Source organism: Miniopterus schreibersii (assembly GCF_964146895.1).
Source record: "Miniopterus schreibersii genome assembly, chromosome: 10".
NCBI lineage: Eukaryota > Metazoa > Chordata > Mammalia > Chiroptera > Miniopteridae > Miniopterus > Miniopterus schreibersii.
Window position 1 is genome coordinate 17594256 of NC_138110.1, and position 26718 is coordinate 17620973.

General features: G+C 35.5%; 1 protein-coding gene across 1 annotated transcript in view; it reads left to right on the forward strand.

Annotated features, from left to right (window-relative positions):
• The window catches only part of MBD2 (methyl-CpG binding domain protein 2), a 58164-nt gene that overhangs the window by 14969 nt on the left and 16477 nt on the right, over positions 1-26718 (forward strand). Inside the window, exon 3 of the mRNA XM_081148244.1 lies at positions 12166-12303. Coding sequence (XP_081004370.1) covers positions 12166-12303 — 138 coding nt within the window. The remainder of the gene's footprint in view (positions 1-12165; positions 12304-26718) is intronic.

The window sequence follows — 26718 nt, forward strand, 5'->3', positions numbered from 1 at the left end:
ACTGTACATTTTTGGGGAAATGCCATTCATTGTCATTGTTTTCTAAAGCTTTCTGTGTGGGTTTTTTGGGGCATGGCCTTATTTTGCATCTGGTTTTATTTTAGTTAAGTAGCCAGAAAATGTAGTTTTGCATTTTTTAAAATAAGCTCTTTTTTGGAGTAACACCAACATGAAATATCTCTATAAAGCAGAAAATGTATTTGTCAGGAGTTAATAATAACTGAATTATGTCTTTTTAAAATAATAACACAGTATAGAGAAAGTTGGGAGATTTAAATTGATAACAGGAATCAGAGGTAGTGTTTTCCTATGTGGTTGTAAACCTGGCTAAAGTGCTTTATTAATTGCGTTTTGAGTTTTTAGAAAAACTCTTATTTTCAAAGATTTAGAAATGTAATTAACAAAATAAACTTTGAAATGGGCTATTGTAGTTTATACTGACTGATTATAAACTGCGATTTTAATATATCTTCCATATCAAAGGTGAGTTTACTGGGTGAACAATACATTCAAGTAGGGTTGGAAAGATATCTTTTGAATATCTCTGCATAGTGGCTTTTAATTATTTTACGATGAGTGGGTACAGTGGAGTGGGAATTATCTTTTGATTAATATTCACTTAGGTTTTTGCAGTACCTGTTCTCACTTGTTTCAGTCTCAGTCTTAACCTTACTCTGAAAATGTATTCCATTCTTTTAGACATTGTACTTTCTGATTTTCTTACCACTGCCATAATTATTTCCAGTCAGAACCTCCATCTCTCCAGCTGATAAAGTAGAGTTGTGATATCACGTAGAATACTGAAGATATTCCAGTAGGTTAGTAGAGAAAGATTTGGAAGTCATCAACATCAAGTTGATATTTGAAGTCAAGAGCAGCTTTCTGAGCTTACTTGAAGGGGGGAAGTATAGAGCAACACTGTCCAATAGTAGTTTCTGCGCTGATGGGATGTTTTACCCACCAGTCACATGTGGCCATTGAATACTTGAAATGTGGCTATTGTGACTGGATCACTGAATTTTTAGTTTTACTTAATTAAAGTTTAAAGAGCCACACATTCCTAGTGGCTACCATATTGGACAGCACAATTTTAGAGCCTCAATATATGCATAAGACAACAAACCTTTGCTTTGAAATCTACATACCATTTAGATATTTATGCAAGCTTTTCGTTTTTTGAAGAGGAGATATTTCAAAGTTTCAGAGATACGATTCTCAACATTTTGAGAAGGAACTTTGTTTCTTAAAAAAATAAGTTTCTTTAAAAATTTACTTGGAGAACACTAGGATTAGATAAAGAAGAGTATAGTGATTCTCAGTGCAAGATATGTTTAAGGATCTTAAGAAGCTTGGTTTTGTTGCTAGAAATTCCTTTTATTTTAATGTTTCAGATGTGTAAACACTAAACTTCAATTCCTGTGTTTCTAGCTCTCAACATCACCACCAAAATATTTATCAGTTAAAACTACAAAACTAATAAAATTCAAGCTCCCTAACGTTAACATAAGATATGATGTATTTTACAAATTTCTTACAATATGAATATAGTATGAAACAAATTATTTTTTTTGCATGGCTTGTCAGTGCTACTAATACCTTGAGAAGAGTTAATTCTTTCACAACATTTCTCTGTTCACACAAATTTGATACATTTTGAAATAAAGAGCATCATGTTCTCTTGAATAGAGTTAATTGTATAAGTCTGTCATACATTTCTCAAATTACCTTGGTTTATGGTAATATGCTATTGTGATTATACACACAGCCATGAATTCTGTATGGCTGGCTGTGTCCTAGGTATTCAACCAAATGATCTAGCAGGTATTTGTTTTTATTATCTTCAACAAAATACTAAAAATAAATTCGTGCAGAGAGTTAATATCTGTACAGTTTGAGAAACAAGTGAACTGCTGTGATGGTGGGATATAGAATGGGTGCAGTATGGAGAATGGATTGGGAAAAGGTGAAATGGGGGATAGAGAGCGCAATTTGGGCTGATAGTCTTGGAAAGTAATGATGTCTTGAAGTAATGCAATGGGAGGAGGCATGGAAAGGTGTGAGACTCAATCAAGAGAATTAGTACATATAAGTACCTGATTAGTGTAGAGAGGGAGACTTGCTACTTGCTACAATTCTGTCTTGAGTCATTTGGAGCAGGGGTAGTTAGGGCGTAGGGGAAGATGAACAAGTTTGGAGAGGGGTGAGGAAGATTGAGTTAAAATAGTTGTGTTTCTTGGACCTCTGAAAAGATCTTGTGGATTCCAAGGACTCCCAGGTCACATTTTGGAAACTCCTGTCATTGTGGGTGGCCATAATGAGATAGTCCAAACATAGGGGCAAACAGAAGAAAAGTATCTTGTCACCCTGTAAACAATGAATAAATTAATCTTACGGGAAGTAAGAAGGAGCTTCCAGAAAGGTAGTGGGAGAATCAAGAGAATGGTGTTATAAAAGTCTACAAAAGAAGATTTTTGTTAAATGCTATGGAGAGATTAGGAAGGATAAGGACTTTGCAGTATCCATTGGATTTCCGGTTTTAGAAGGCAAGAAAGGTAAGCACATTTGCAGTGTAATAATGGTGATGGTGGACCATGGAGCTGTACTGGGTAGGGGGAATGTGAGAGGAGTTACGGAACCGTGAGATAATCAGATGGTCAGTGGGTAGGAGATACTGATGGGCTTAAATTCAGAGGGCAATGCTGAGTGAGTTGCGAGGATAGGAAGTGGAAACGGGCCCACTCGATGCTACGTTAAGGGTTAAGATATTGGAGGTTGTGTAGTTATTAGGTTGACAAGCCTGTGACTAATGTTAGGTGGGTGAGGTTGGGTAGAAGAATAGGTCAGAGCACTCAAGATGTTGGGTGAGTTATCCACGTGGGTATTGAGGCCTCTAAGAATGAGAACAAGAGCGGGATGGAGAGGAAGACAGGAACAAATGAAAGTCTTCAGTGAGTGAAGGACAAAGCAGAGAAGGGGTAGAAAGTCCTATAGCCAGATCCTAAGAGCGTCAAAGGAGCCTGAGTGTTTGAAGGACCAAACATGGAGAAATGATTTGAGAAAAATAGGGAGAAAGGAGGAAACCTATACCACTTCCTGGACCTTAGATATGTAGTGATAAGAGAGAGAAACACAGGGAAAGCCTTCATTTGAGAGAAGGCTAGGGGAGATACTATCTTTGAAGGACAGCCAAGTTTCAGCAAGTCCAGGGACTGGAGAGAATGTTTAGAGAAAATATTGAGGATATAGGAAAGCCTGCTGATCAGTCATTCAAGAGTGTACAGTGTTAAGGATTGGAGGGTGGGATGGGCAAGGTAAGGGGATTGGCTTTCAAACTTCAGATCATTAAATCAGTGAAACTGTTCATGACTAGAATTTTTAAAAAATGAAATACAAGAGGATTAGAAAACTGCACATCACATTTAGTGAGGGTGAGTATTTTAGGCAACTTGTGTTCACACTTGTGTGTACTTAGTCATGATGTAAATTATATTTCTACTTTTAGTTTGAGAGCCACTGTGGGTTGGAGGTACGATGGAATACTATGGGATGAGTGGTGGGTGAAGATGTATGATTTGAGAGACTTGGCTACTTGGTTATTACCGTGGTAGGGATTTCAGGTGTGATGGGATTAATTTTGATAATTGCTAGAGCAGGGTGGGCAGTTAAAATGTTACGGTCCTGACTTTTTAGAAAGGAGGTATGTGTACCTCTGCTGGGTTGCTGTTACAAACTGACAGTGACTTTGCCCAAAACACCATCTGTATCGACTGAGGATTATTTTCCCATGGGATGCTTGTATAGGGCTAGCTGTGTGACTCAGAGGAAGATGCTGGCCATGTATCTGTAAGCATGACTTTGTGTTAAATAGTAATAGAAGTCTAGGGATTATTTCTCTCACATAGATAACCTTGAGGCAGATAATACAGATGACTCTATACATAATAATTTTGAGATGCATAGTGCAGACTACATGAATTATATTTTCCACTTATGTAGCACCTGTAAGTTTAAGGCAGCAAATTAGACTATTCAAGGGTAAGGGCTACATAACACAAGATCTAACATGTAATAGGCATTTTATGCATCATGCATTTCACAGAATTTTTTTTGGCGCGTTCTGTGTGCTCAAGCATTATTCCAGATTCTAGGAATATGGCAGAGGAAGTCACTATGTTTATGAACCTTATATTCTAGTGGGATGACAAACTAATACACAGATATTAAATACTACACAGTGAATTAAATAATTACTGCGGTTGACTGGGTGGCTATTTTAGGCAGAGTGATCAGGAAAGTCGTCTTTGTGGGGGGTCACTTTTAGGCTGAGATCTGAATGGTAAGGAGTCAGCTATACAAAAACCAGAGGGGAAAGCATTGCATGTAGAGGGAATAGCCGGTGCAGAGTCCCTAAAGCGTGGCGCATTGAGTGTAGAGGGCAGAAGGTAGGCCACAGCAGCTGGAGTTGAGTGAGTGGGAGAGGGGTAGTAGGTGAGGTCAAGGAAGTAGACCTCATCACGGGGCTTGGCAAGGCAGCTTGAGTGGTATGGAATGCTATTTGCAGATTTTGTGTAGGGAGCAATATGAGTACTTTGGCTACTGTGTGTACAATGTGTGGAGAAGTGGAAGCCAGGGACCAGTTAAGGAGGCTATTTGTCTAGGCAGGGCTAATGGTGACCTGGGTGGTACTTGTTTAATGAATGAAAAAAGGGTAAGATGTAGCAAAGGACACTAGAACTGCTTAGTAGCCTCTTGTCCAAAAAAACACCTAATTTTCTCATTAGCAGAAATAGCCTTAATAAATAAAATATATTTATCTTTAATAAATAAAGATAAGTTATCAGCTAACAGCACTGTTCCTTTTTTTCTTTCTTTCATTTAAGCCAGGTATTTAGATGTTGATTGGCTAACGATTGCTAGGAAGCAAAATGTGCCAGAAGAACTTTAGCCATCTTCGCAAATAGGCTTGCTGATGAGAATAGTCTGTTCAGTATTCTAATAGGTTTATCATATTATAAGTTAGTGCTTCAATGTGCCCAAGTATGATAGATAGACCTTTTGAGATGGTCTGGGCTTGGCATTCATGCTGACGATGAAGGTAGATTTGGGAAGGTAGTTGCCCATGGCATGGCTTTGTCAAGAATTTACTTTGGATGCCCATGTTTCTGTCGACGTTAAGGTCTGTTTCATTAAGTTTTATAGGTCCTGAAGAGTGCCTGACTTTGTAGACTCTAGTTCAGCAAAAGAATTAAGCCCTACAGAAAACAGTTTGTGTGACAATTTCTACAGTTCTAAAGATGTGTAGTCAGCTAGTGCCAACCCAGACGTGAAGGAGATAATGAAATCCAGACAGTAAATGCCCTAGTTTGAGTACAGCTGCTCTAGGTATCTGATGGAAACTCATTAGCATCCTTTGCCATCAGTCCTTTAATGACCTCATATTAACTAAAGCTCCACGAAGTTATTTTTCAAGTGGAACTCTTCAAAACTTGTTTTCAGTGATGAATTTCAGCTCTCTTCAATTAACTACAAGTCCTTTTTTAATGAGTTCAAATTATAGTCCACTATTCTATTATGTTTAAAATAAGATCCATTGTGCCCTAACTGGTTTGCCTCAATTGTTAGAGCATTGGCCCATGGACTGAAGGATCACGGGTTCCATTCTGGCCAAGGGCATGTCACTTGGTTGCAGGCTCAATACCCGGCTTGGCACATGAGCTGGAGGCAACCAATCAATGTGTCTCTCTCACATTCATGTTTCTCTCTCACTCCCCGCCTTCCACTCTCTCTGAAAAGCAATGAAAAAAATATCCTCAGGTGAGGATTAAAAGAATAAATAAGATCCAGTGATCTTAAAAAAATATATATTTTTTAAGGATATTACTTGAGTGGATTTTCAGTACAAAATCATAGATCCTGGATATGTGTTTCTTTACTTTTTGCAAAAACCTATGAAGGTTGTACAACCTTGTGAATATATTAAAAACCGTTTAATTGTACACTTTAAAATGGTGAATTTTATGATGTGTGAATTGTGTCTCAATGAAAAATAAAAAACATGAAGGATTGTAAAGCACTTTGCATTGTTGGTTTTGATTTTGTGGGAAGGCATTAGCTCTTGGCTACTGTACATATTCTGAAGCAAATCTGAAATTCCTTTTTTAGGATAATCCTGGTTTGACCCAAAGATGCCACTCAGGCTCCCTTTGTGTAGACCAGGGAATGGTCTTCCTTCTGGGAAATCATACTAGGTTAAGTTTCTAAATTTCAGTAGCATGATCAATAACATGTTACTAGAAATAGCTGCTGTTTATTCAAAATTTATGTTCCAATATGACTATAAATTATAAACCTACTTTGTTAATTGCCATCTTCCTTCTGTCTTCAGAATGTAAGTTCTGAGGCAGGGATTTTGTTGTTTTGTTAATGGCTATATACCCAGCATGCAGTGAGTGCCTGACAGGCACTCAGTATTTGTTCAGTGACTGAATGAAAGCTGCATTAGCAGCAACAGCATTATACATGTGTCATCTCATTTGATCTTTATAAGAACCTTATTAATAGTTATTGTTACTCTCATTTACAGATGAGGAAAATGGCCTTAGAAAAATAAAGTAACTTTGTTTCTCAAATTGGGGCATGAATATCCCTTGGGGGTATGTGGTATATGCAAAACCAGAGGATTAAAATGATATTTGAATGATACTTGGAAGTGTCAGTTTTATTAGAATATTTTGGGTAAGTAGAGCAACATTTTTACATTAAAACAAACATGGCTCATTTTTAAAGTGCAAAAATTGCATGAATTTTAAAGATAAAATATGTACATAGAATATATGTACAATTCTGAACTGTCATACAGTTCAAAGCCAGGCTGAGAAATGTGGTATTTAGAATATATAGTTTAAGTCCTTGCTGTTCAAACTGTGCTATGTGAAGGCTTTACATGGTATCCACCACATGAATGGGTTTACAGGAGTTGTTTCTGTATCCTTTCACATGTATATACCTCAATTGATCTGACAATGTAGCTGAGAGAGGTACAGGTTCTTTTTTCCCCCAGTTTCCCTTTTATAGTCAACCTTCAGTTTTACAGAAGAACACACTTCGCATTTCTCTGCAGTATTACCATGGTACAGAAAGTTTGACCTCCAATAAAGGGACAATTTGAAATATTGGTGTTACTATGGAAAAATGAATGACTTGGTAACAGTGATGTCTTTCTGCTGGTACAATTCTTTGCTTGCAACAACATTTAAAGAGGACTTAGTGTAGGTGTCGATTATTAAAAATTTTGATGGTGCACATTTTGTCCTGTAAATCAAAAGAAGTTCAAAAGAATTGAGTGAGCAAGGTTTCTTGGTGTTAACGTTTAAAAAAAAGAAGAAAAATGTGAATGGAGTTGACACTAAATCTTGACCCCTTCTAGCAATTAATAATACTCATTCAAGGCCATAAAGTTATTTTTAAATAAAAAATACTTTTCATTAATATATTTATCTAATTTTCATCTCTTACATTAAAATATAATTTGCCATTTTTGGTCAGTTGTATACTAATCATTGTAATAAACCAGAACAGATTTATTTATTTTTATCATTAAGAGCTCTATGGTCACAAAAAGTTTAAAAAAATAATTTCATGAGATAAATGATCAATTAAAGGTTTTCAAGTTTAAAATAGGAAATAACTCTGGGAATGGAGTTATTCAAAGAGAAAAAGGAGAGATAAAATACATGACTCGAGTTTGTTCATGTATAAACAGTTGTTGGTGGGTATATTTAGATTCTATTAGATATATTTTGAAGTAATGCAACAGTTTATTAAAGTGTCAGTATTTAAAATACTCTAGTCTAAAGTGGATCCTTTGAAACTATTTACATTAAAATATGAAATATTCTTGATGTCAACTTTAAAATGTGGGTGGTGTGGTGTGTATGTATGTTTTCAAAAAAGTTGTAAGGGTTAGGAATGCAAAAAATGTTTGAAAACTACTGGTTTTATGACACATGCTCTTCATGCACCTCTTTGGCTGTTCTGTTTTCCAGCCTTAATAAGTCAGGTCACGGACAGGCTGTGCACTGGTTTTGTCCCTTTCAGAATCTCCTTCACCGGGTTGTCCTTTAAATGTTCTTTTCTTGGTTTTTATGGAAGGTCATTGAGAATAGAAAAAGCATTTGAAATCTGCTTAATATTTTTTCTAGAGTTAATGTCAGGACAGCTTTTTTTTTTTTTTTCAGCTGCAGATATTTTTTCCGTTGTTTTTCAGAGAGAGTGAAAGGGAGGGAGGGAGAGAGAGAGGAACACTGATGTGAGAGAGACACATGGATGGGTTGCCTCCCGTAAGTGCCCGACTGGGGCTGGGGATCAATCCTGCAAACGAGGTATGTGCTCGAACCTGGGGCCCTTCAGGCTGAGGGCTGATGCCCTGACCACTGGGCCAGACCAGCCAGGGCAGGACAGTGTTTGTCTTCTTCATTAATTGGCATGTGTTCTCCTTTCTGCCCAGGATATCTATATAACTTAATCTCTTTTCACCCAGGCCCCTAGAAAGTGCACGTCCATATTTGATGCTCGGCTCTATTGTCAATCACTATTAACCTTTTCAAAAGGAAAGTTGTTCTCTCTCTGTCCTTGATTTTCCATTTTTAAATATTAATTTTTGCATATTTGTTCCTTCTGAATGTAAAAGAGCCATCTGAGATATTTATTGGAAAGAGATGAAGTAAAAAAAAATATAATAATTTTTTTTTGGTATTCTTAGCACCTAGGGGGATGGAATAGACCCTAAAAATGATTCGAGTTATCCGTATACTTCCAGCCTAATATATACACATTTTTATAAAATCCATTAAACTTTGATAGTGAGAAAATTTATTACAGGTTGGAAACTTTTCTAATATTAAAATGTGTGTTTGCCAGTTTAATTTTTTAATATAAGGAATTTCTTCACTTTTTCTCATATTGAAAGGGAGGGGAGATTTCAAATATATGTATGAACAGCTTTAATCTTGTCCCATAAAAAAGTGTCTTTTTTATAGCTCTTAAGTTTACTGCAGACTGGTAGTTCTCAGGACTCAGACACACAACTGGGCATGAATGAACAGTGAATCTTTGGCAGTCTTGATGGGAGAATGGTAATAAAATTTGCTGTTTTTGTGACAGTTTCTGGGAAAACCAGTTAGTCCAGCTTTTCACATTACCCCACATGATACTGTTTTGGAATACAAAATTAATTAGTTAAAAATTCTTTCTGTCTTCAGAGTTTTGAAGGCCAATTAAAAGCAGAAAAAATAATAAAAAACAAAAGATGAAGAGAAAAGTAATAGCATACTCTTGAGTAATCTCTTTATTTCATGCCACTGGGGAATGAATTGTCTGTCTCCATGCCAGACAAAGGAAGTTAATTGTATATTTTGAATATTTTTAGCCAGCTTTCCTAATTTTTATTTATTGAACTAAAAACATAAGTTAATGAAAAAAAGATCAATCTTATTATTGTGGCACCAATAGTTTTACGTTTCATGCTTCCTTCCAGTCTTTGTGGATTCAGAATTCATAGTTTGGAACAGTCTCTGCTGCCTCCAGTCATCTTTTGTAACAATGAGAATCTTACAGGCGTGACTGTGTTTGCCCATACAAACAATTGCCATATATACTTTTGTTTCTACTGATGCCATCTTTGTTCTAATATGAGCAGAGTATATTGTTTTTTCCTGCAACAACAAAAACAAAACCAAAGGTATTGTTTAGAGATACATACTAATTATAACCAACTAGTGACAGGCAAAGTTCTCCATAAGCATTTATGTGTGAAGCTGCTTTAGGATTGAATATTGACTATTTTATAGGTTGGGTGGGTTCACTTAGGGCTCAGGATGCTCTAGATGTCATAAATCAGAGGTGGCCAAACCGGTGGTGTCACAGAATTACCAGGACAGCTTTTAAAAGTACACATTCCTGGGCCTCACACTTTTTAGAAATGGCATACTAGGTGGTTATTTTTCAGCCTGTTGGCCAAGTTTGTACACTTCTAAATCAAAGTTGTGTTTTTTTAATCCTCACTGGAGGATATTTTTTCCATTGCTTTTCAGAGAGAATGGAAGGGCGGGGGGAGAGAGAGAGGGAGGGAAGAGAGAAACATCGATGTGAGAGAGACACACTGATTGGTGCCTCCCACACACGCCCTGACCAGGGCCGGGGTTCGAGCCTGCAACCAAGGTATGTGCCCTTGACTGGAATCGAACCCCAGACCCTTCAGTCTGCGGGCCAATGCAGCCAAACCAGCTAGGGCTCAAAGTTGTTTTTAATCCATAAAGATAAGGCTAAATATCTGGTAAATAATATTGTTAGTTATTTAAGATGAATGTATCTCTTAAAGGTAAGCACATAAACTGGGAAAAAATTGAGATAAAGGAATGACAAGCATGCCTAGTATATACAGAGAAGAGGAGCGTGTGTTGGGGGGTTAGGAGGAGGGAAGTGGAGACTCACATTTAATAGTGGGTCCAAATAATACTGTAATAATTGTCAGATTAATTTATTGTGATGCTTATTTTTCTAGACATCACTAATATTCTTTAAGCAGAGGTCACCAACTCCATCCCCACAGGGCTCAGATAAGTAACACAAATGTGAGTTGTTGAGAAATGCTGCAAAAGGAGAACCCTTGACACCTCCAGGGGCAGCCACCACTAGTTACTTATGGCCTATTGTGATTAAATCAAGTCCAGTATTTCTAGATATTTGCATTTTTAAGAGAAGCTAGAATTCTGGATTTTATGTGAAGTCTCCAGATTTGTAGCTGTTGGCTTAATTTTTTAAAGACCCTAAAAACTGAGCAGAACACATCTACAGGTTAGTCTTCGTTTGCCTGCCACCAATTTGCAATCTTTTAGAGCCCGTGGTTCTCCAAGTGTGGTCCCTGGGTCAACAGCAGCAGTAGCAGCAGCAGCACCTGAGAGAGACCTTAACAGAAATGCAGATTCCCAGGCCCCACCTCAGACTCGCTGAATCAGAATCTCTGGGAGTGAGGCCCATTGACCTGTGTTTCAGTGAGACCCCTGGGCGATTCTGATGAACGCTCAAGTTTGAAAACCATTATTTAGAGTCTGGAAGTTGATACTACAATTTTTACCTGGAGATAGTTGTAAAGATAAAAGTTCACTGACTATCCTGTACGTTTATCAAATATATTTCTGTATCAAAAATATCAGGTACATATTGTTTATGGACTTTTATATTTTTTGCCATAATCACATTTTGTTCTTTCTCACCTCCCCTGGCTACCCCATCCCGCCACCCCTTGTTAAAGTAATGCAAATGAACTTAATAGTGGTTCTCTGCCACATTTTGACTTCACTAGAGCACATCTTACATTTAATTACTGGTTGATTGAAAGTAGATAAGTATGTTGCTTGACTTTCTGAAGCTCAATTTTAAGTCTCTTCTTTAAAAGTATTAAATGTCATATGAAAATAAGTCGTATTTCCTTATTTTGTCACACTTTTCTAAATCCAGTTCTGTTTGCTAGAATTAGAACTTCCATTTCTAATTATCTTTAGTAGGTGGGGAAGGTTAATCTAAGTGGCTTTATGTGAGCCTGGCCTCCTAACAGCTGACTAGGTCGTTTGTATTTTAATGGCCAAGAATGCCGTTGTTTTGGTTCATCTTCAGAATGTAGAAATGCTCACTGCCCTGTTTGTTGTCATGAAAGCTCTCCTTCCTTTTGTGTAACCCAACTTTAAACTTAGTTGTTCACTTGAAAGTTCTTAGTATCTTACTAATCAAATTAATTATGAATTCTATATACAGAATTTTCTTACATTTAAATGTATGTAAAGAACTTTGTGTTATGAAAAAAGCTTTATATAGAGGGTGGAGCAAAAGTAGGTTTGCAGTTGTGAGTACACAAAACACGGAGCTTATTCTTGTGTTACTATTAATTGTGTTATTTTCCATACGAACAACTGTATACCTATGTTTGCCTCTCCCTGTATGTCTTACATAATAAAGTACTTAAAATGTACTTCAGAGTATTTAAAATATTGATATTGAGAAATTTGGAATAATCTGATTTAAAGTAGTAGATACTGATTTAGTAAAAAGAATTCATATAATTGTATTTATGTATAACAATTATTAATGAAAACATGCTTAAATCCACAGGGTAAACCAGACTTAAATACAACATTGCCAATTAGACAAACAGCATCAATTTTCAAACAACCAGTAACCAAAGTCACCAATCATCCTAATAATAAAGTGAAATCAGATCCACAACGAATGAATGAACAGCCACGTCAGGTAAGGATCTAATTGGTTCTCAAATCTTATTTTTCAGAAAATTCTGGTATTTTTACCAGATATAGTTCAAATCTGGTTAAAATGGAATATATTTGAAAGAAAATTGTTTTATGTCCTAGGCGATTACATGAATGCCGGAGAAGACCTAATAATTCAATATTTAGGTAAAATGTTTTAAGAAAACAATTTAAGTTAATTAAAAATGAATCTAAATTAACTTAACATTATAGACTACATTTTTCTGCTTTTGTGTGGTAATGTACGTCAGACTTGATTCTGCTAATCTTAGTTTTTTAAAGATTATCTTTCTAGGGATAGTATTTCCTAAGGGGATGAAGGATGCAGTTTGTGTTGCTTAGTTTAAAAATACTTTATTTGGAAACGACTTTTTGTTCTGATTTCTGATTACATGAAAGCTATTCCTCCCCTTTTGAAAAACAGAATTAAATAAACATTGTAAATATGGTCTATTGTCCTGTGACTTCCATTTTTGTATGAATTGGCTATTTTATTCTCTTTCTGTATTGCCTCAAGCTGTATTCGACCAGAATCTTTTCTTAGGAAGAAAGTGTTGTTTGAAAGGCCTCCCTGTTGCTTAATAATGCCACATAGCCAGGGGAGGGAGACTTGACAAAATGCTTAAACTTTCCAAGTAATCTTGCTTATTCACTCCCTAACTGCGGTCAGAAAGTTGAGGTACTTTGTGAATTTTTAGTAGCAGTTGGGGTGAGGAAGTGGAGGGAGAAACCTCTGTGCATTTTTTCCTCTCCTTTCTCTGCCTCCGCCCACTTAGGATGAGCAACACTGATGGACCTACGGCGATTACCTTGTGCTCTCGTTTTCCCCTTTTAGATGCCTCACTCCAGGTTTTCATTTGAATTTTGTTTTTCGCTAGTCCCTCAAGTGTCTCATCTCCAGACTTGATAAAGGATTGGGCCAAAACTTTCAGACAGTTGCTCTAGAAGAAACTACATAAAGAAATTCAGTTCCCACATCCTCTGTAGTGTTTTTTCCTCTTCAGGTGAGCCAGGAAAACAGAAGATATTTGGAGCCACATTGGATCAGCATCTTGCTATAGATGTCTCAAGATTTGAAGTTCTAAACTTGCTTTACTGTTGGTCCCCAAGAGATTCAACAGGGGCCATGTAAGTGTATCACATCCAATATAAAAGATGCGTACCTGCATGTGCCTTTAGGCTCTTGTCACCACTCAGGTTTTCTTTGAGCCATTGAGCCTTTTGTACCAGGCTTTCCCCTGCTGTACCCAGAGGTAGTCCCCAGACCACACCAGCAGGTGTAGTGTACTCATTACAGCAGGGAAGGAGTTCTGCCGTTCTGAGCTTTGCCCACCTTGGTAAAGCCATTCCCTGATTGTATTCTTTCTTATATACTTTCTAGTCTTGAACATCTTGTCCTTTGGTTTTTTGGTGATTTTAAAATCGTTTTCTTGTAAAAATTTTTGTTGGAAAATTTGAAAGCATGTAATTGACTGAGAGTTTGCTTCAAAAAGCCCAAAAGATAAAGAGAGTAGAATAACTAAAGTACTAGTTCCATGTTGGAAATCTGCGTTGTCTTATTGAGGATAGATTGTATTTATTTAGTAGATTTAGTCTCATCTTTTCTTTGCCAAATCATTCTCAATGTAGTCTGTAAGTCCACATGTTTTGGTTAAAGACCAATTGAGTAGCAAATCATGGTCATTTTAACAGTAATTTAATTGTTTCCTGCACCTAAGGTCAGTCACAGATTTTAACAACTGCAGTAATTATACTTACTGTTTATCTGGGTGTAGAGATATTGGTGACCTAGATTTTTGAAGTGGAAGAAACCAGATCAGTTGTTCCTTAGTCTTTGGTATGTTGAGTAGTTTCAAGTTTTCCTTCTTTTATTAAGGTTTATGAGATTATTCTCAAATGAAAAGAATGTATAAAAAAATAAAAAGCTAAGTCCACCTCCCCACCCCCAAAGCATGTCATTTTAACCCAGATCTTTTGAGGGTTTTACCGACCTTGTAGCTTGCATAGGCAGGAGGTGTTAAAATTATGTAGGAGGTTACTTTTCCAAGAGTTTGAACTGTTTTTCTCTTTATCCTCATGTCACCTGACAATTTTTACTGGACGTTTTTGTTATACTAAAGCCATCAGTTGTCTTTCCCCTTCTTTACCCTCAACGTAAGAATTGAGGTGATATTTTACTACTCTGTCTCATCGATGGGATTTCAAAATATCGGATTGTGTATTGAGCAAATACAGGAAAATAATAAAGAGACAACTTTTGTATTAATGTTTTTAAAATTATGTTCTGTCATTCTGACTACTCCAGTTCAGACTCAAGTTTTTTAGTAAAGGAAAGATTTTGATTTTAATTATATGTTTACATACATATGGCAGGTGACTGCTAATCAACGATTATTGTTGAGGAGATAGCAAAAAATACATAGGTAAAAATGGTTCTTCCAATTTTACTACATTTTGCATAGCTTCATTGACTAGATTGGTAATATAAATTGCCCAATAGTCCATTTGGAGAAGTTGTTGTGATCAGAGAGTGAATAAATTACACAGTGAAGTTTCTATTTTTGAGGTTTCTGTAGATAAAAGTGTTTTTTTTTTTCTTTAACCATATCACATTCTCTTAAGATATTCAAGGTAGTGGTATTGTAATTCCATTTATTTATTTATTTATTTATTTATTTATTTATTTATTTATTTATTTATTTATTTTTAATCCCCACCCGAGGATATTTTTTCCATTGCTTTTTCAGAGAGCGTGGAAGGGAGAGAGAGAGAGAGAGAGGAACATCGATGTGAGAGAGACACATCAATAGGTTGCCTTTCGCATATACCCCGACTGGGGCCAGGGATTGAGTCTGCAAACGAGGTACGTGCCCTTTGGCCGGAATTGAACCCAGGACCCTTCAGTCCATGGGCTGACGCTCTAACCACTGAGCCAACCTGGCGAGGGCTCTAAGTCATTTTAAAGTGTTGAATTTTCAGACCTAGAACTAGGATTAGATTTTTGGATCCTAATTGAGGCTCTAATATGAATAGGTTTGAAGTGCTTAATTTAATTTAGATGAAGCAATCATGGAAATTAATAATTCTGTCTTATATAACGGCTATCCTATGCCTAGGTCATTATATGGCAGTCTAATTTGAATTCTGTAAAGTATATTAATTATGAATTTCTAATGTCCTGAGTCCTTGGAAATGCATTAGTTTTAAAAGTACAAATTAGGGTATATAAACAAAAGTGCATGAAACAGAATTCAACAGTAATTTTTGCCTATAATTAAAATATAAAGTAGAGATGGAATTTGTTAAACCTGGTTATGGTAGTCTAAGTAACCAGACATTTTTATATATATTATCATTGTATTTAATGAATGCCTGTCTTTTCATTAGTTTAAAAAGAAACCTGGAGTGGGGTGGAGGGAACTCTATCAGCTATAAGATTATTGTCCCAAGCAGTAAGGTCATTATCTTCTTATTTGACCTGATATGTAAAAACACGTCAAATTCTTTTAAATCTAGCTGATTATGATTTTGCTGTGAAAGGTGACTTTCCTAGTGTTTTTCTTTCTACATCTGGAGAACTCATTTCTGTTTCTTCCATATTTCTTTGGTGCTGTCATCTTCGATACTTTCTGGTCGATTGTTATTTTTCTCTTTTATCCTCAAATCAAAGAAATTTCGTCTTTGACTCATTACTTTTCCTTTTAATTATTAGACTATAGGGTGCTGATAGGCTTTAGGTGTTTTTGATACTCTTTGAATGTTAATTACATTTCTTACAGAATATTCACTTTTTTTACCAAAAAGTAAATATTTAAATCAGTGAATTGGATTTAAATTTTCCATTTGATCCTAGGTTTTTTTTCTTTTATTTTGTTTGCTAATTCTTCTCTCAAAAGACATGAAACTTTCCTTTACTCCCTTCCAGAAGTCTGCCTTTTTTAAGGATGATTTTTCCCCAGCTTTATTGAGATATAATTGACATATAATATTTTGTAAATTTAAGGTATACAACATGATGATTTGATACATGTATACACTGCAAAATGATTACCACAATAACATTAGTTAATACATTCACCACCTCACATAATTACCATTTTGTTGTTGTGGTGGTGGTGGTGAGAACATTGAAGATTCTCTTAGCAGTTTTCGAGTATACAGTGCAGTTTTGATAACTATAGTCACCATGCTGTACAGTAGGTACCCAGAATATATTCATCTTATAACTGAAAGTTGGTACCCTTTCACCAACATCTCCCCACTTCGCCTGACAATCACCAGTGTACTCTCTGTTTCTATGAGTTTGGCTTTTTTAGATTCCATGTATAAGTGAGATTATACAGTATTTGTCTTTTTCTGTTTGACTTATTTCACTTAGAGTAATGTCCTTATGGTTCATCCAGTTTGTCGCAAGTGGCAGGATTTCCTTTTTTTATGGCTGATAATAATAATCCAGTGTGTGCATGTGTGTAGCTCACATTTTCTGGATCTCTTCATTCCTCGATGGACATGTAGGTTGTTTCCATTTCTTGGCTCTTGTGAATAGTGTTGCAGAACATGGGGGTACAGAGGAAACAGACGACTTGTTGATCTGTAATACTTAAAAGCATTATTCTGGGCGATGTTGGAAAGATGTCATGTATGAAAGGTCAAATAAATAGTACAGACAAGTGCTATAGGTGTTCAAAAAGGGTGAGATTACTGTGGCTAGGAGGTTTGGGGAAATGCTTAGAAAAGATGTGGGAATATGTTGAACTGTGCAAACTGAGTGGGATTTAGAAAAGCAAATGGGAGGGAGAGGACATTACAATTAGGGAAAGCAGTGTTTGGAAAGCTGTTATATGGAAATGGGTAAGGAATGAGGAGACAAGTTGGTTGGAGATCAGGGTTTTCATGGGAAGTAGTGGGAGCTGAGAATGTTGTCAAGGGTTTCCTTAAATATCAATCTTTTCAAGTTCTAAAAATGTTATTTGCTTTACTTTCATAAGAAAAAAATTTGGGATAGGCAAAAGAAAAAATACTCATAATTCCTTTTTTATAATTATAGTAGCATTTTTATATTCTTTCAATATTTAATGCATCTTTTGAAAACATGGTCATAATATATGTGCATACTTTAAAAAGTTTTACTTAACATAACATTATATACATTTTACCCATGTTTTATATAACTTGCATGCATTGTTTCAATAACTCTGTGTTGTGCTAACATGATTTACTTAACCATTTCCATATTTTATTTCCAATTTTTCACTGTTACAGGCAGTACTTCAATGAGTATCCTTATGAATATAAGTTCCTTCCTATGTTTTACAATGTTCCCTTGGCTAGATTCCCAGAAATATAATTAGTTGACTATTTATGATTTTTGAAACATTCTGGAAAATTGATTTTCAAAGGGTTGTACTAAGTTAAAAGTCTATTGAAAAGTCATGTGCATTCCAGTTTCAGCTTACCTTCTGTGGCACTGAGCACTATCAATACTTTTTTTTTTGTAATTTAATATATAAAAACATCATTTCATTTTAAATTTGCATTTATTTGAATACTCGTGAATTTGAACAGACTAAAGCATTTGTGTTTACTTTTGGAAATCAGAAATGTTTAGAGGATTTTGAACAAGGGAATCACTTTCTTATTACTCCTCTGAACTTTACTTGAACCTGTCTTTTTACTGCCTTTAGGGATTTTCTTTTTTTTCCTTTTACAGTTGTACTTATTGGAGTTGTATTTATTTACTATTTGCCTTGCCTCTTAATTTTTATATCTCTGAAATGTAGCTTTTGTTTCCATTATGTCACTTGGACTGTTCTCATCAGGACTGATGATGTTCCATATTCATTGGATGGACAGATTTCAGTGCTTCAGTTACTTGACCTGCTTTAGCATTAGGCACTGTTACCAGCCCTGCCTTCTGAAATACTCTCTTTTATTCTGTGACGTTGTACTTGCTTGGTTTACCTCCTTCCTCCCCCCCCCCCACCCCCCTTCTTAGCTCCTTTCTGGGGTTTCCAAGGGAATACTATGCTTTCTTCTGGGTATGTAAACCCTCCATGAATGATTTCATTTATTCTCCGGCTTCAGTTATCTATACGTTAATGTTTCCAAATTTACATCTGTATCCTGAGCTTCATTTGTGTGTATCAATCTGCCTGCTAACTACACTGTTCACTTGGGAGTCTCACTAGCACCTGTGATTTGTCTTACTAAACTCCGTCATCATCCCACCAAGCAGGCCCTTCTCCTCTGTGCTTTAAATACTGCTATCCACGTGGCTGCCTAAGCCAGACGCCTGAGCATCGTTCTTGACTCTTCCCACCCTTTACCCCAAAGATCTAATTAGCCAGCAAGTCCTCTTATCCCTGCCTCCTAAATACTCACTCCATCTCTGTACCACGTAACCATCGTTTCAGTTCAGCTCTCTGCTTCTTGCCTTAGTCTCTTCAATTCTTTCTTCATAGTGCATCCGGAAGATCCATCTGATATGAAGAGCTAATGGTGTTACTGAAAATCTTTGGATGCTTCCTGTTAGTTTTTAGGTCAAAAAACCTAAATATGACTTATAAAGTCAAAACCTAAAGTTACCGACAAAGTCCTTCGTGATTTGGTTTCTGTTTATCCCTTCGGCCTCACTTCTTTCTCTGGTTCTGTACTCAAATCACACTTTTTGCAGATTTTTGAATGTGCTGTTCATCTCCCTCCTGCACCCTGCCCTTGCATTCCCTGATCATATTTCATGCTGTTTTCTTTCCCATCCATAATTAGCTCTTTCCTACTCATCCCTCAAGTCTGATCTTAGCTATCACTTCATCTGTTTGAAAAACCTCTGATTCATCAAGTCTGGCCTTAGTGTTTCTCTTTTCTGATCATGACTGTATTAGTTATTCGTTGCTTTATCTACATTCATTGCTCTATGATGTCAGTGCTTAATATGTATTTGTTGAATTAATGAATTAATGAATTAATGAATGTTTTTAATTTCACAAATTAATAATTTGTGCCAGGCACTTTTCTAAGTAGTGAGGATACTGCAGTGAGCGAAACATAGTTCTTGTTCTCATGGAACTTATCTCCTCCTAGTGTGACAGAAAGAGAGGCAGACAAATAAATACAAAAATATCGGGAGAACATCCTAGACAGGTTTTAATCTGGCTAATGTGTGTAATATGAGGATTGATTTAAGGAGACCATTGAAAAAACTATAGGAAGTTAGGGCATAAATAAGATTTTTCTCATGTTGGTTATAAAACAGTTGACAAAATTTATTAACTGATCAGTTGTGCCTGTGAGAAGAGTCTTAGAGTTTAGGTAACTGGGAAAACAATGTCATTAACAGGCATATGGAAATATTGAGGTGTAGCTCAGTATATTTTTTAAATAATAAAAAATATATATGAGTATTAGGAAATTTATACTCTTAAAGCAATTGTGGGGTATCCAGGTAGTAAAACACGATGGGTCGAAGCCCTGGACAGAAAACTAGTTTGGAAACTTGTCAGTCTTTATGGAGTTAAGAGTTGTGGCTGAAAGATGATACGTGAATTTTTTAAAAAATTATTCATTCGTAGTAACCTGTAATCATATATATTATTCTAGTCCATTTAAAAATATTTCAGTTATCATGTGAAGAAATCTATGACATTCTTTGAAACTTAAAAATTGTCTAACATAGTACTATAGGAAAAAAAGACTAAAAAAATATATATTTCAAAACAGTAGTTTCCTACTTTTATGTCTTCTAGTCCCACTTCCAGTAGCATTTACTCTTAATTCTCGTTATTTCCCTTTATAATTACCTCTTTATTTCTAAATAACATACTTATTATGCTATTTCTTTGTTAATTTTAGACATTATTTCTTGACTTCCCACAAGGGTAGATGAATAAATAGTTCTCTCCCTTGCTCTTATGCTTCCAGCATAGTTGTATTTCAATTTTAGTTAAGTAGGTTAAATAGTCAAGGTTTATTTATTATGACTGAAATTAATTAATGCCCTATCATCATCACCAGAATTACTTTCATAATTATTTATTGTTGTTGTTAATCTTAAGAATTGTGAGGTTTTCGTTATAGTTTTAGTTAGTGTTTCCTAGCACTTTAACATTTGTGCCACATGCCCATCATTAATATTTTCCTTATGTTGAAATCCATGGGGTTCATTCTTGTGTTTTTCCTGGAGTCACCTCTGTTCCCCTTCAGTCTGGATCTGTCCTCTGATCCTGCTGGGTAACCGTAGCTCTGGGGATCTCCTTTGCTATGTTTCTGTGTTGGAATTTGTTTTCTGGATTTCTGTCTTCCTCTATCTTAGCCATATACCCACAGTTTGTAACAAATCCTTTAGTTGCTTCCTAATAAAATATAATGGGAGGTAGAATTTTTGAAAATCTGCACATTAGAAATAACTTTATTCCACCTGGACCCAATCAAGTTTGTCTGGGTATGAAATCCTAGATTGAAAATAATTTCCCCTGGAGTTTTGAAGGCATTGCTTCATTGTTTTCCAGCTTCAGTGTTGTTGAAGAGAAGTTCAGTGCCATGCCAAATCTCTCTTCCTCTTTGATGGTCTTTTTTTTCCTCTCTGAAAGTGTTTAGTATATTTATGATTTTTAAAAATTAACTAGTATGTCTGCTGTAGGCCTTTTTTCATTCACTGGGCACTCGGTAAGTGATAGAGATGACTCCTATCCTTTACATGACAAATTTTCTTGTGTCATTTCTTTCCCTCTTCTGAAACCCCCAACTTTCTATTCTCTCTTTGTGTAAGTTGGGTCTTAGCCATCTTAGAATTTCCCTGTTACTACTTTTGTATTTTCCATCTGAATATTGTTGTTGTTTTACTTTCTGGGACATTTTCTTGATTTTAACTTTTAGTCTTTTATTGAATTTTTATTTTTAATTCCAACAGCTCTTTCTTGGTTTTTATATGTAAAATTTTGCTGTTTTTGTTTTACCTATACAACCTCTATTTTTACCTCTTGGAATATATTAATTATAGGGATGTTTTTTATTTGTTTGATGTTTGGTTTTTCTCTGCTTCCCACATTGACTGTTTTCTTGTTGTTTATTTTAGGTTCTCTCTTGTTGGCTATTATGAATATTACTTCAGTGAATATTCTAGTACATGTTTTTAGTTTTGGGTTTATACTTAGGCATAGAATTGCTGGGGCATAGAGTAAGCATACTTGGGCTTTATTCAGTAATACCAAATAGTTTTCCAGAGTGGTTATATAGACTTACACTACTACCAGCTGTGTACAGTTCCTTCAAATCCTGGCAACACTTGGTATGGTCAGTCTTTAAAATTTTAAACATTTTGTTACATGTTTTAGGAGTATTTCATTATAATTTTAACTTGCATTTCCTTTATAACTAATGATATTGAGCATTGTGTGCACAGTTATTGTCCATATAGAGCCCTTTCTTTTGAAGTACCTATTCAAGCCTTTTATGGATTGTTTTATTAGGTTGTTGGTCTTTTTTCATTAAATATGGGAGTTCTTTATATATTCTAAATATGAGTCCTTTGTTAGATATACTTCTCAAATACCTTCTCCCAGTTTATGGCTTACCTTTTTTACACTTTTAATGTCTTTTGATAAATATAAGTTTGTAATTTAAAGAATTGGGAGGTGGGATAGAGACTGGGAAGGTACATGGGTGGGGGCTTCTGGGGTGCTAGTAATAATCTATTTCTTGATCTGGGTGGTTGTTACATGAGTGTTTACTTTGTGAAACTTCAGTGAGCTCTATGCTTGTTTTTTAAATATACTTTTGTGTATGTAAGACTTCAGTACTTCAACTTACAAAAAGTAAAGAAATATAATTTATCAATCTCTCCCTTTGTATTACTGTGACATGTTTAAGAAAAATTTTCCGTCCATCTATGTCTTGTGCATTTATTTCCTTTTGACCTCAGCTTAGGCATGGTTGGGCCCTTTCCTGCCTGGAGAAGGAAATATATTCAAATACAACCGCAATTCTTGAGGAACTATAAAAAAACAGGAGATGTTCTTCTTTATTTTAATCACTTTGTGGTTTTTTACTTGGCTTGACAGCAAGTCACATCGATTCATTCGTGACCAATAACTCAGCCCCTCTTCCTTTTATTCTACTATCTTAAAACATTACGGATCCTCTTATACTTTTCTTCATCGCTCCAGTGCCTTGTACAAATTAAACATTGTAAATAAAGTATAATAGATAGCTATTGTGTGAGATCAGTGTCTTTTTGTCTCCCTCTGTTTGGAACTGCTGCGTTACTTTGTGCCAATAAACTCTAGTTCATCATCATTACAAAAAAAAAAAAGAAAGAAAGAAATTTTTGCTTATGCCATGGTTATCAGTATATTTCCCTGTCTTCTAAAAGATTTGCTTTACTTTTGCATTTAGCTCTGTAATCCACCAGGGATTGACTTTTATGTGTGATGGGAGGTGGATTTTTTTACCATATGGATATCCAATTGACCCAACACCATTTACTGAAAGACCATTCTTTTCCCGTTGCTCCACATTGTCACCTCTGTTATATGAGAGATGTCAGATGTCAAATGAGAAAGTGTAGCAGTCCTGCGAAAAGTCAGTGTTTTGGACCCTCCGTTCCATTCCTTTGGCTGGTTTGTACACGTGCATCTGTTTCTGTGCTCTGTTCTGTTTCATTGGCCTGTTTGTCTTCTTTCCCCATACCGCACTGCCCTAATTACTAGACGTCTGTAAAAAGCCTTGATATCTGCTAGTGAAAAGTTTCCAGCTTTGTTATTCTTTCTTCAAGATTATCTTGTTGGTCTTGGCAGTTTGAATTTCCATGTAAATTTTGGACTCAGCTTGTCTCTTCTCCTCCAGGACTGCTAGGATTTACATCTGTAGATCAATTTGGGACAGAATTAGCAACATTAAGTCTTACAATTCATGAATCTTGTATAGTTCTCCAGTAGAGCTCTTACACACCTTTAATTGATTTCTAGATATTTGATGTGTTTTGATGCTACTCTAAGTGATTACATTAAACCTTTAAAAACGTTCCACTTGTCTGTAGCTAATATATACAAATAAGTTGGTTTTGTATATTGACTGTGTATTCTGTTATCTTCCTGATTCGCTGATTACATAATCATTGAGTCTCTTTGGCTTTATACATGAACAGACATGTCATCTGCAAATGAATTTATTTCTTCCTTGCTGATGCTTAAACCTTTTTTCTCCTTGTCTTATTTCACTGGTCAGGATTTTCACTGCAATCTTGAAAAGAAGTGAAAACAGACGTACTTATCTCATGTGTGATGTCAGGGAACGTTTTTAGTGTTTCTTCTTTAAGTATGATGTGTGCTGTAGGTTTCTTTTTATAGATTTGTCAGATTCAGGAAATTCACTTCTGTTCCTAGCTTTTTACTAAGAATATTTTTCATGAATGGGCACTGAATTGTGTCAAATTCTTTTCCTCTACCTAATTAAATGATAGTGATTTTTATTCATTAGTCACTGTGAATTACAGTGATTACTTTATGCGGTGAATTATACTGCTTAGTTTTTTGTGGTTTTTTTTGTTTTTTAATGTGAAACAAACCTTGAGTTTCTGGATTCAGCCCAATGTGGTCATGATTTATTATCATTGTTATCACTATTTAGATTTGCTATTATTTTGTTTTGGATTTTTTGCATTTATAGTTATGAGAGAGATGGACTTGCCTTTTTCTTTTCTCATAATCTTCTCCTCAAGCTTTAGTATCAAGGTTTTGCTGACCTTGTAAAATAAGCTGGGAGGTTATCCCTCTTTCAGTATTCTCTGGAAGAGTTTGTGTCACATTGGTACTTTTCTTTAACTGTTTGGAAGAATTAATTATGAAGCCATCTCAGCCTAAGTATTTTTTTTTAATGAGAAAGCTTGAAATTACAGATTCAATTTAATAGGTACATGGATGAATATTCATATACCTATGATTTAAAGCTTGAAATTACAGATTCAATTTAATAGGTACATGGATGAATATTCATATTTTCTATTTCTCCTTATACCAATTTTGAGAACATGCTTTTTTAGGAACATGTGCATTTCATAGTTTTTGGATTTAGCAGTATAAGGTTCATAATATTTTCTAGTAGTATTTTTAATATTTGTAGTCTGTTGTGATACCCCCTTTCCTCTGATTTTGGTAGTATCTAGATGAAAGGTAGAATGAAGTATGGGGAGAGCTTTCTTAACAAGTTTTGAACTCATTCTGTGCATTCACTTTTCCCCATGGAAATCCAAACTCTAACTTTATCATCAAATTTGCTGCGATAACATTTATTATATAGAAGTTAGTTATAATGGGTTTTGCTTTGTCTTATTTGACACTTATTGTCTTGAAGTAATCTTATAGTAATAGTGGGACCTTTTTTTCCCTCAATGTCTGTATATGCTTATTATTTCTTTGCTCTTTTTATTTTTAGCTTTCTGAGTCCCTGTATTTTTACATGCTTCTTGTATAAAACATATCGTTCATTTCCCCCCCCATCTGATCTGACAGTTTTTTTCCCTTTTATAGGTGAGTTTTCCATTAAATTTATTGATAGTATGGACATGTTTGGTCTTGATTCTATCATTGTGTTTATATACTGTTTTTAACATTTTATTGTCATTTTCTAATATTTCTATTTTTGTTCTTTGGTATGGATTTTTCATTTAAATCTATACTTCTGATAATTTTGAGGGTTTGTAACCTGATTTTAGTTCTAGTGGTTGCTTAATGTATTTTAAATAATAAACATATACTTTTATTTCTTGATTTATTAATATTAAAAAAGAAATATTGATGTCCCACTATTGAAAAATGAGGAATTAACTTATATTATTGAAATTAGTTTCAAGAAAGCTTTTCTGAAGGCCATCTCTTCTGATAAACAGTAATGATAATGAAAGCTATCTATTACAGATCAAAGTTCCTGCTGTTGAGTGGGTTCTGAAATCATTTATTTATTCAGCAGCATTTATTGCAGGTTATATTACAGGTGCTGTGTAAACACAAATGTCACACATGCACCCTGTTCTCATAAAACTTTCAATGTAGTAAGGAAAAAAACCACTGAACAAATAATTCCAAGTGTGTGGAAATGTGACAAACAAGTGAAATGAAGGAGCATACCTAAGTCCCTCTGTGGATTGATTATGTATTAATAAGAAAATTACTATTCAGACTTTCCCTGTGGGAGAAGCACATGGGAAACATACAGGCATCACGGATGAATGCTCTTACTCCATGGCTGTCCTAGGATAATGGTACCTTAGGAGGCATCTGGCGAGCGTTGTGTGCCACTCTGAGAGGTAGCGTCGTGACAGAATTTAGACAGGCAGCCACAGCAGATGGCGACTGCTCGCCTCTCCTCCTCACCCCTGTTGTGCCTTTTGCTTCCTTCTTCCATCCTCTTTACCCCCAAATGTTATCTTTCACCTTAATAAGAGATCTTACTGTAGTTTGCAAAGCCACATCAGTCAAGTTTGTCCTTGATTTACATAATAAGTTTCTTGTCATTGTCTAGCCCTTTCTTCCCAGGCCACTCTCACAAAATAAGAGGGTAGCTCCTGTTTGACTTTGAATGTTTGCAGGCCATGATGGTATTTAAGTTAGTTTGGGTTTTGTGGACCAAAATTAGACCACTGAAATGTCATATGGGGTTGATCTGAAGAAGAGCGGTGTATAAACTGGACAGGGAGTTCCTTCTGGGCAGGAAACTCCTTCCCTGCTCACAGCCCTGGCTCAGTGTCTTGCACATTTAGCTTTTCATGAGGCACTGCCTATGAAGTGCATATATTCTGGGTTTTGCTTTAGTCTACAAATACATGACAAGTTCCTTTGTTTCTTTGATTGGATTTAGCAAATGCCTTAGGAAAGTGGATAAGATGTTCTTTGCATTTATGAAATCTTAAGATGAGATTTTGCTGAGCAATTCAACAAAAAAATTTATATTCTCAAAGAATTTTCTCATTTATTTGTCACCATTTTGATAACCTTCTGAGATAGATTAGGCAGTTGCTAGCATTTCTGTTTTGCTGGTGAAAATACAAAGAGATCAAGTGACTTACCTAAGACAGCATGTCTATATAGTGGTTGAACCAGAAATAAAGCTTCCAAACTAGTGTTCTTTCTGTTACCCTCCACCTCCTCTGCTTAGCCACAAATTCATGATGCAAGCAGAGTGCCAACTGTGTGTCTAGTATCGTGCTCTTGACAGAGACAAAGTCTGTGCCTATTAAAATGGTGAGATTTGAAAGGTAGTTTTGGTTCTTCTATTTTTACAAAGTATTAACACTTTTGTCTTCACATACTTTAAAAGGTGTATCACATCTTAGGCATTTTAAGTATTTGTTTTCATTAGAAAAAATGCTAATAGTCTTATTTCTGTAAGTCTTCTGACAGCTGGCGAT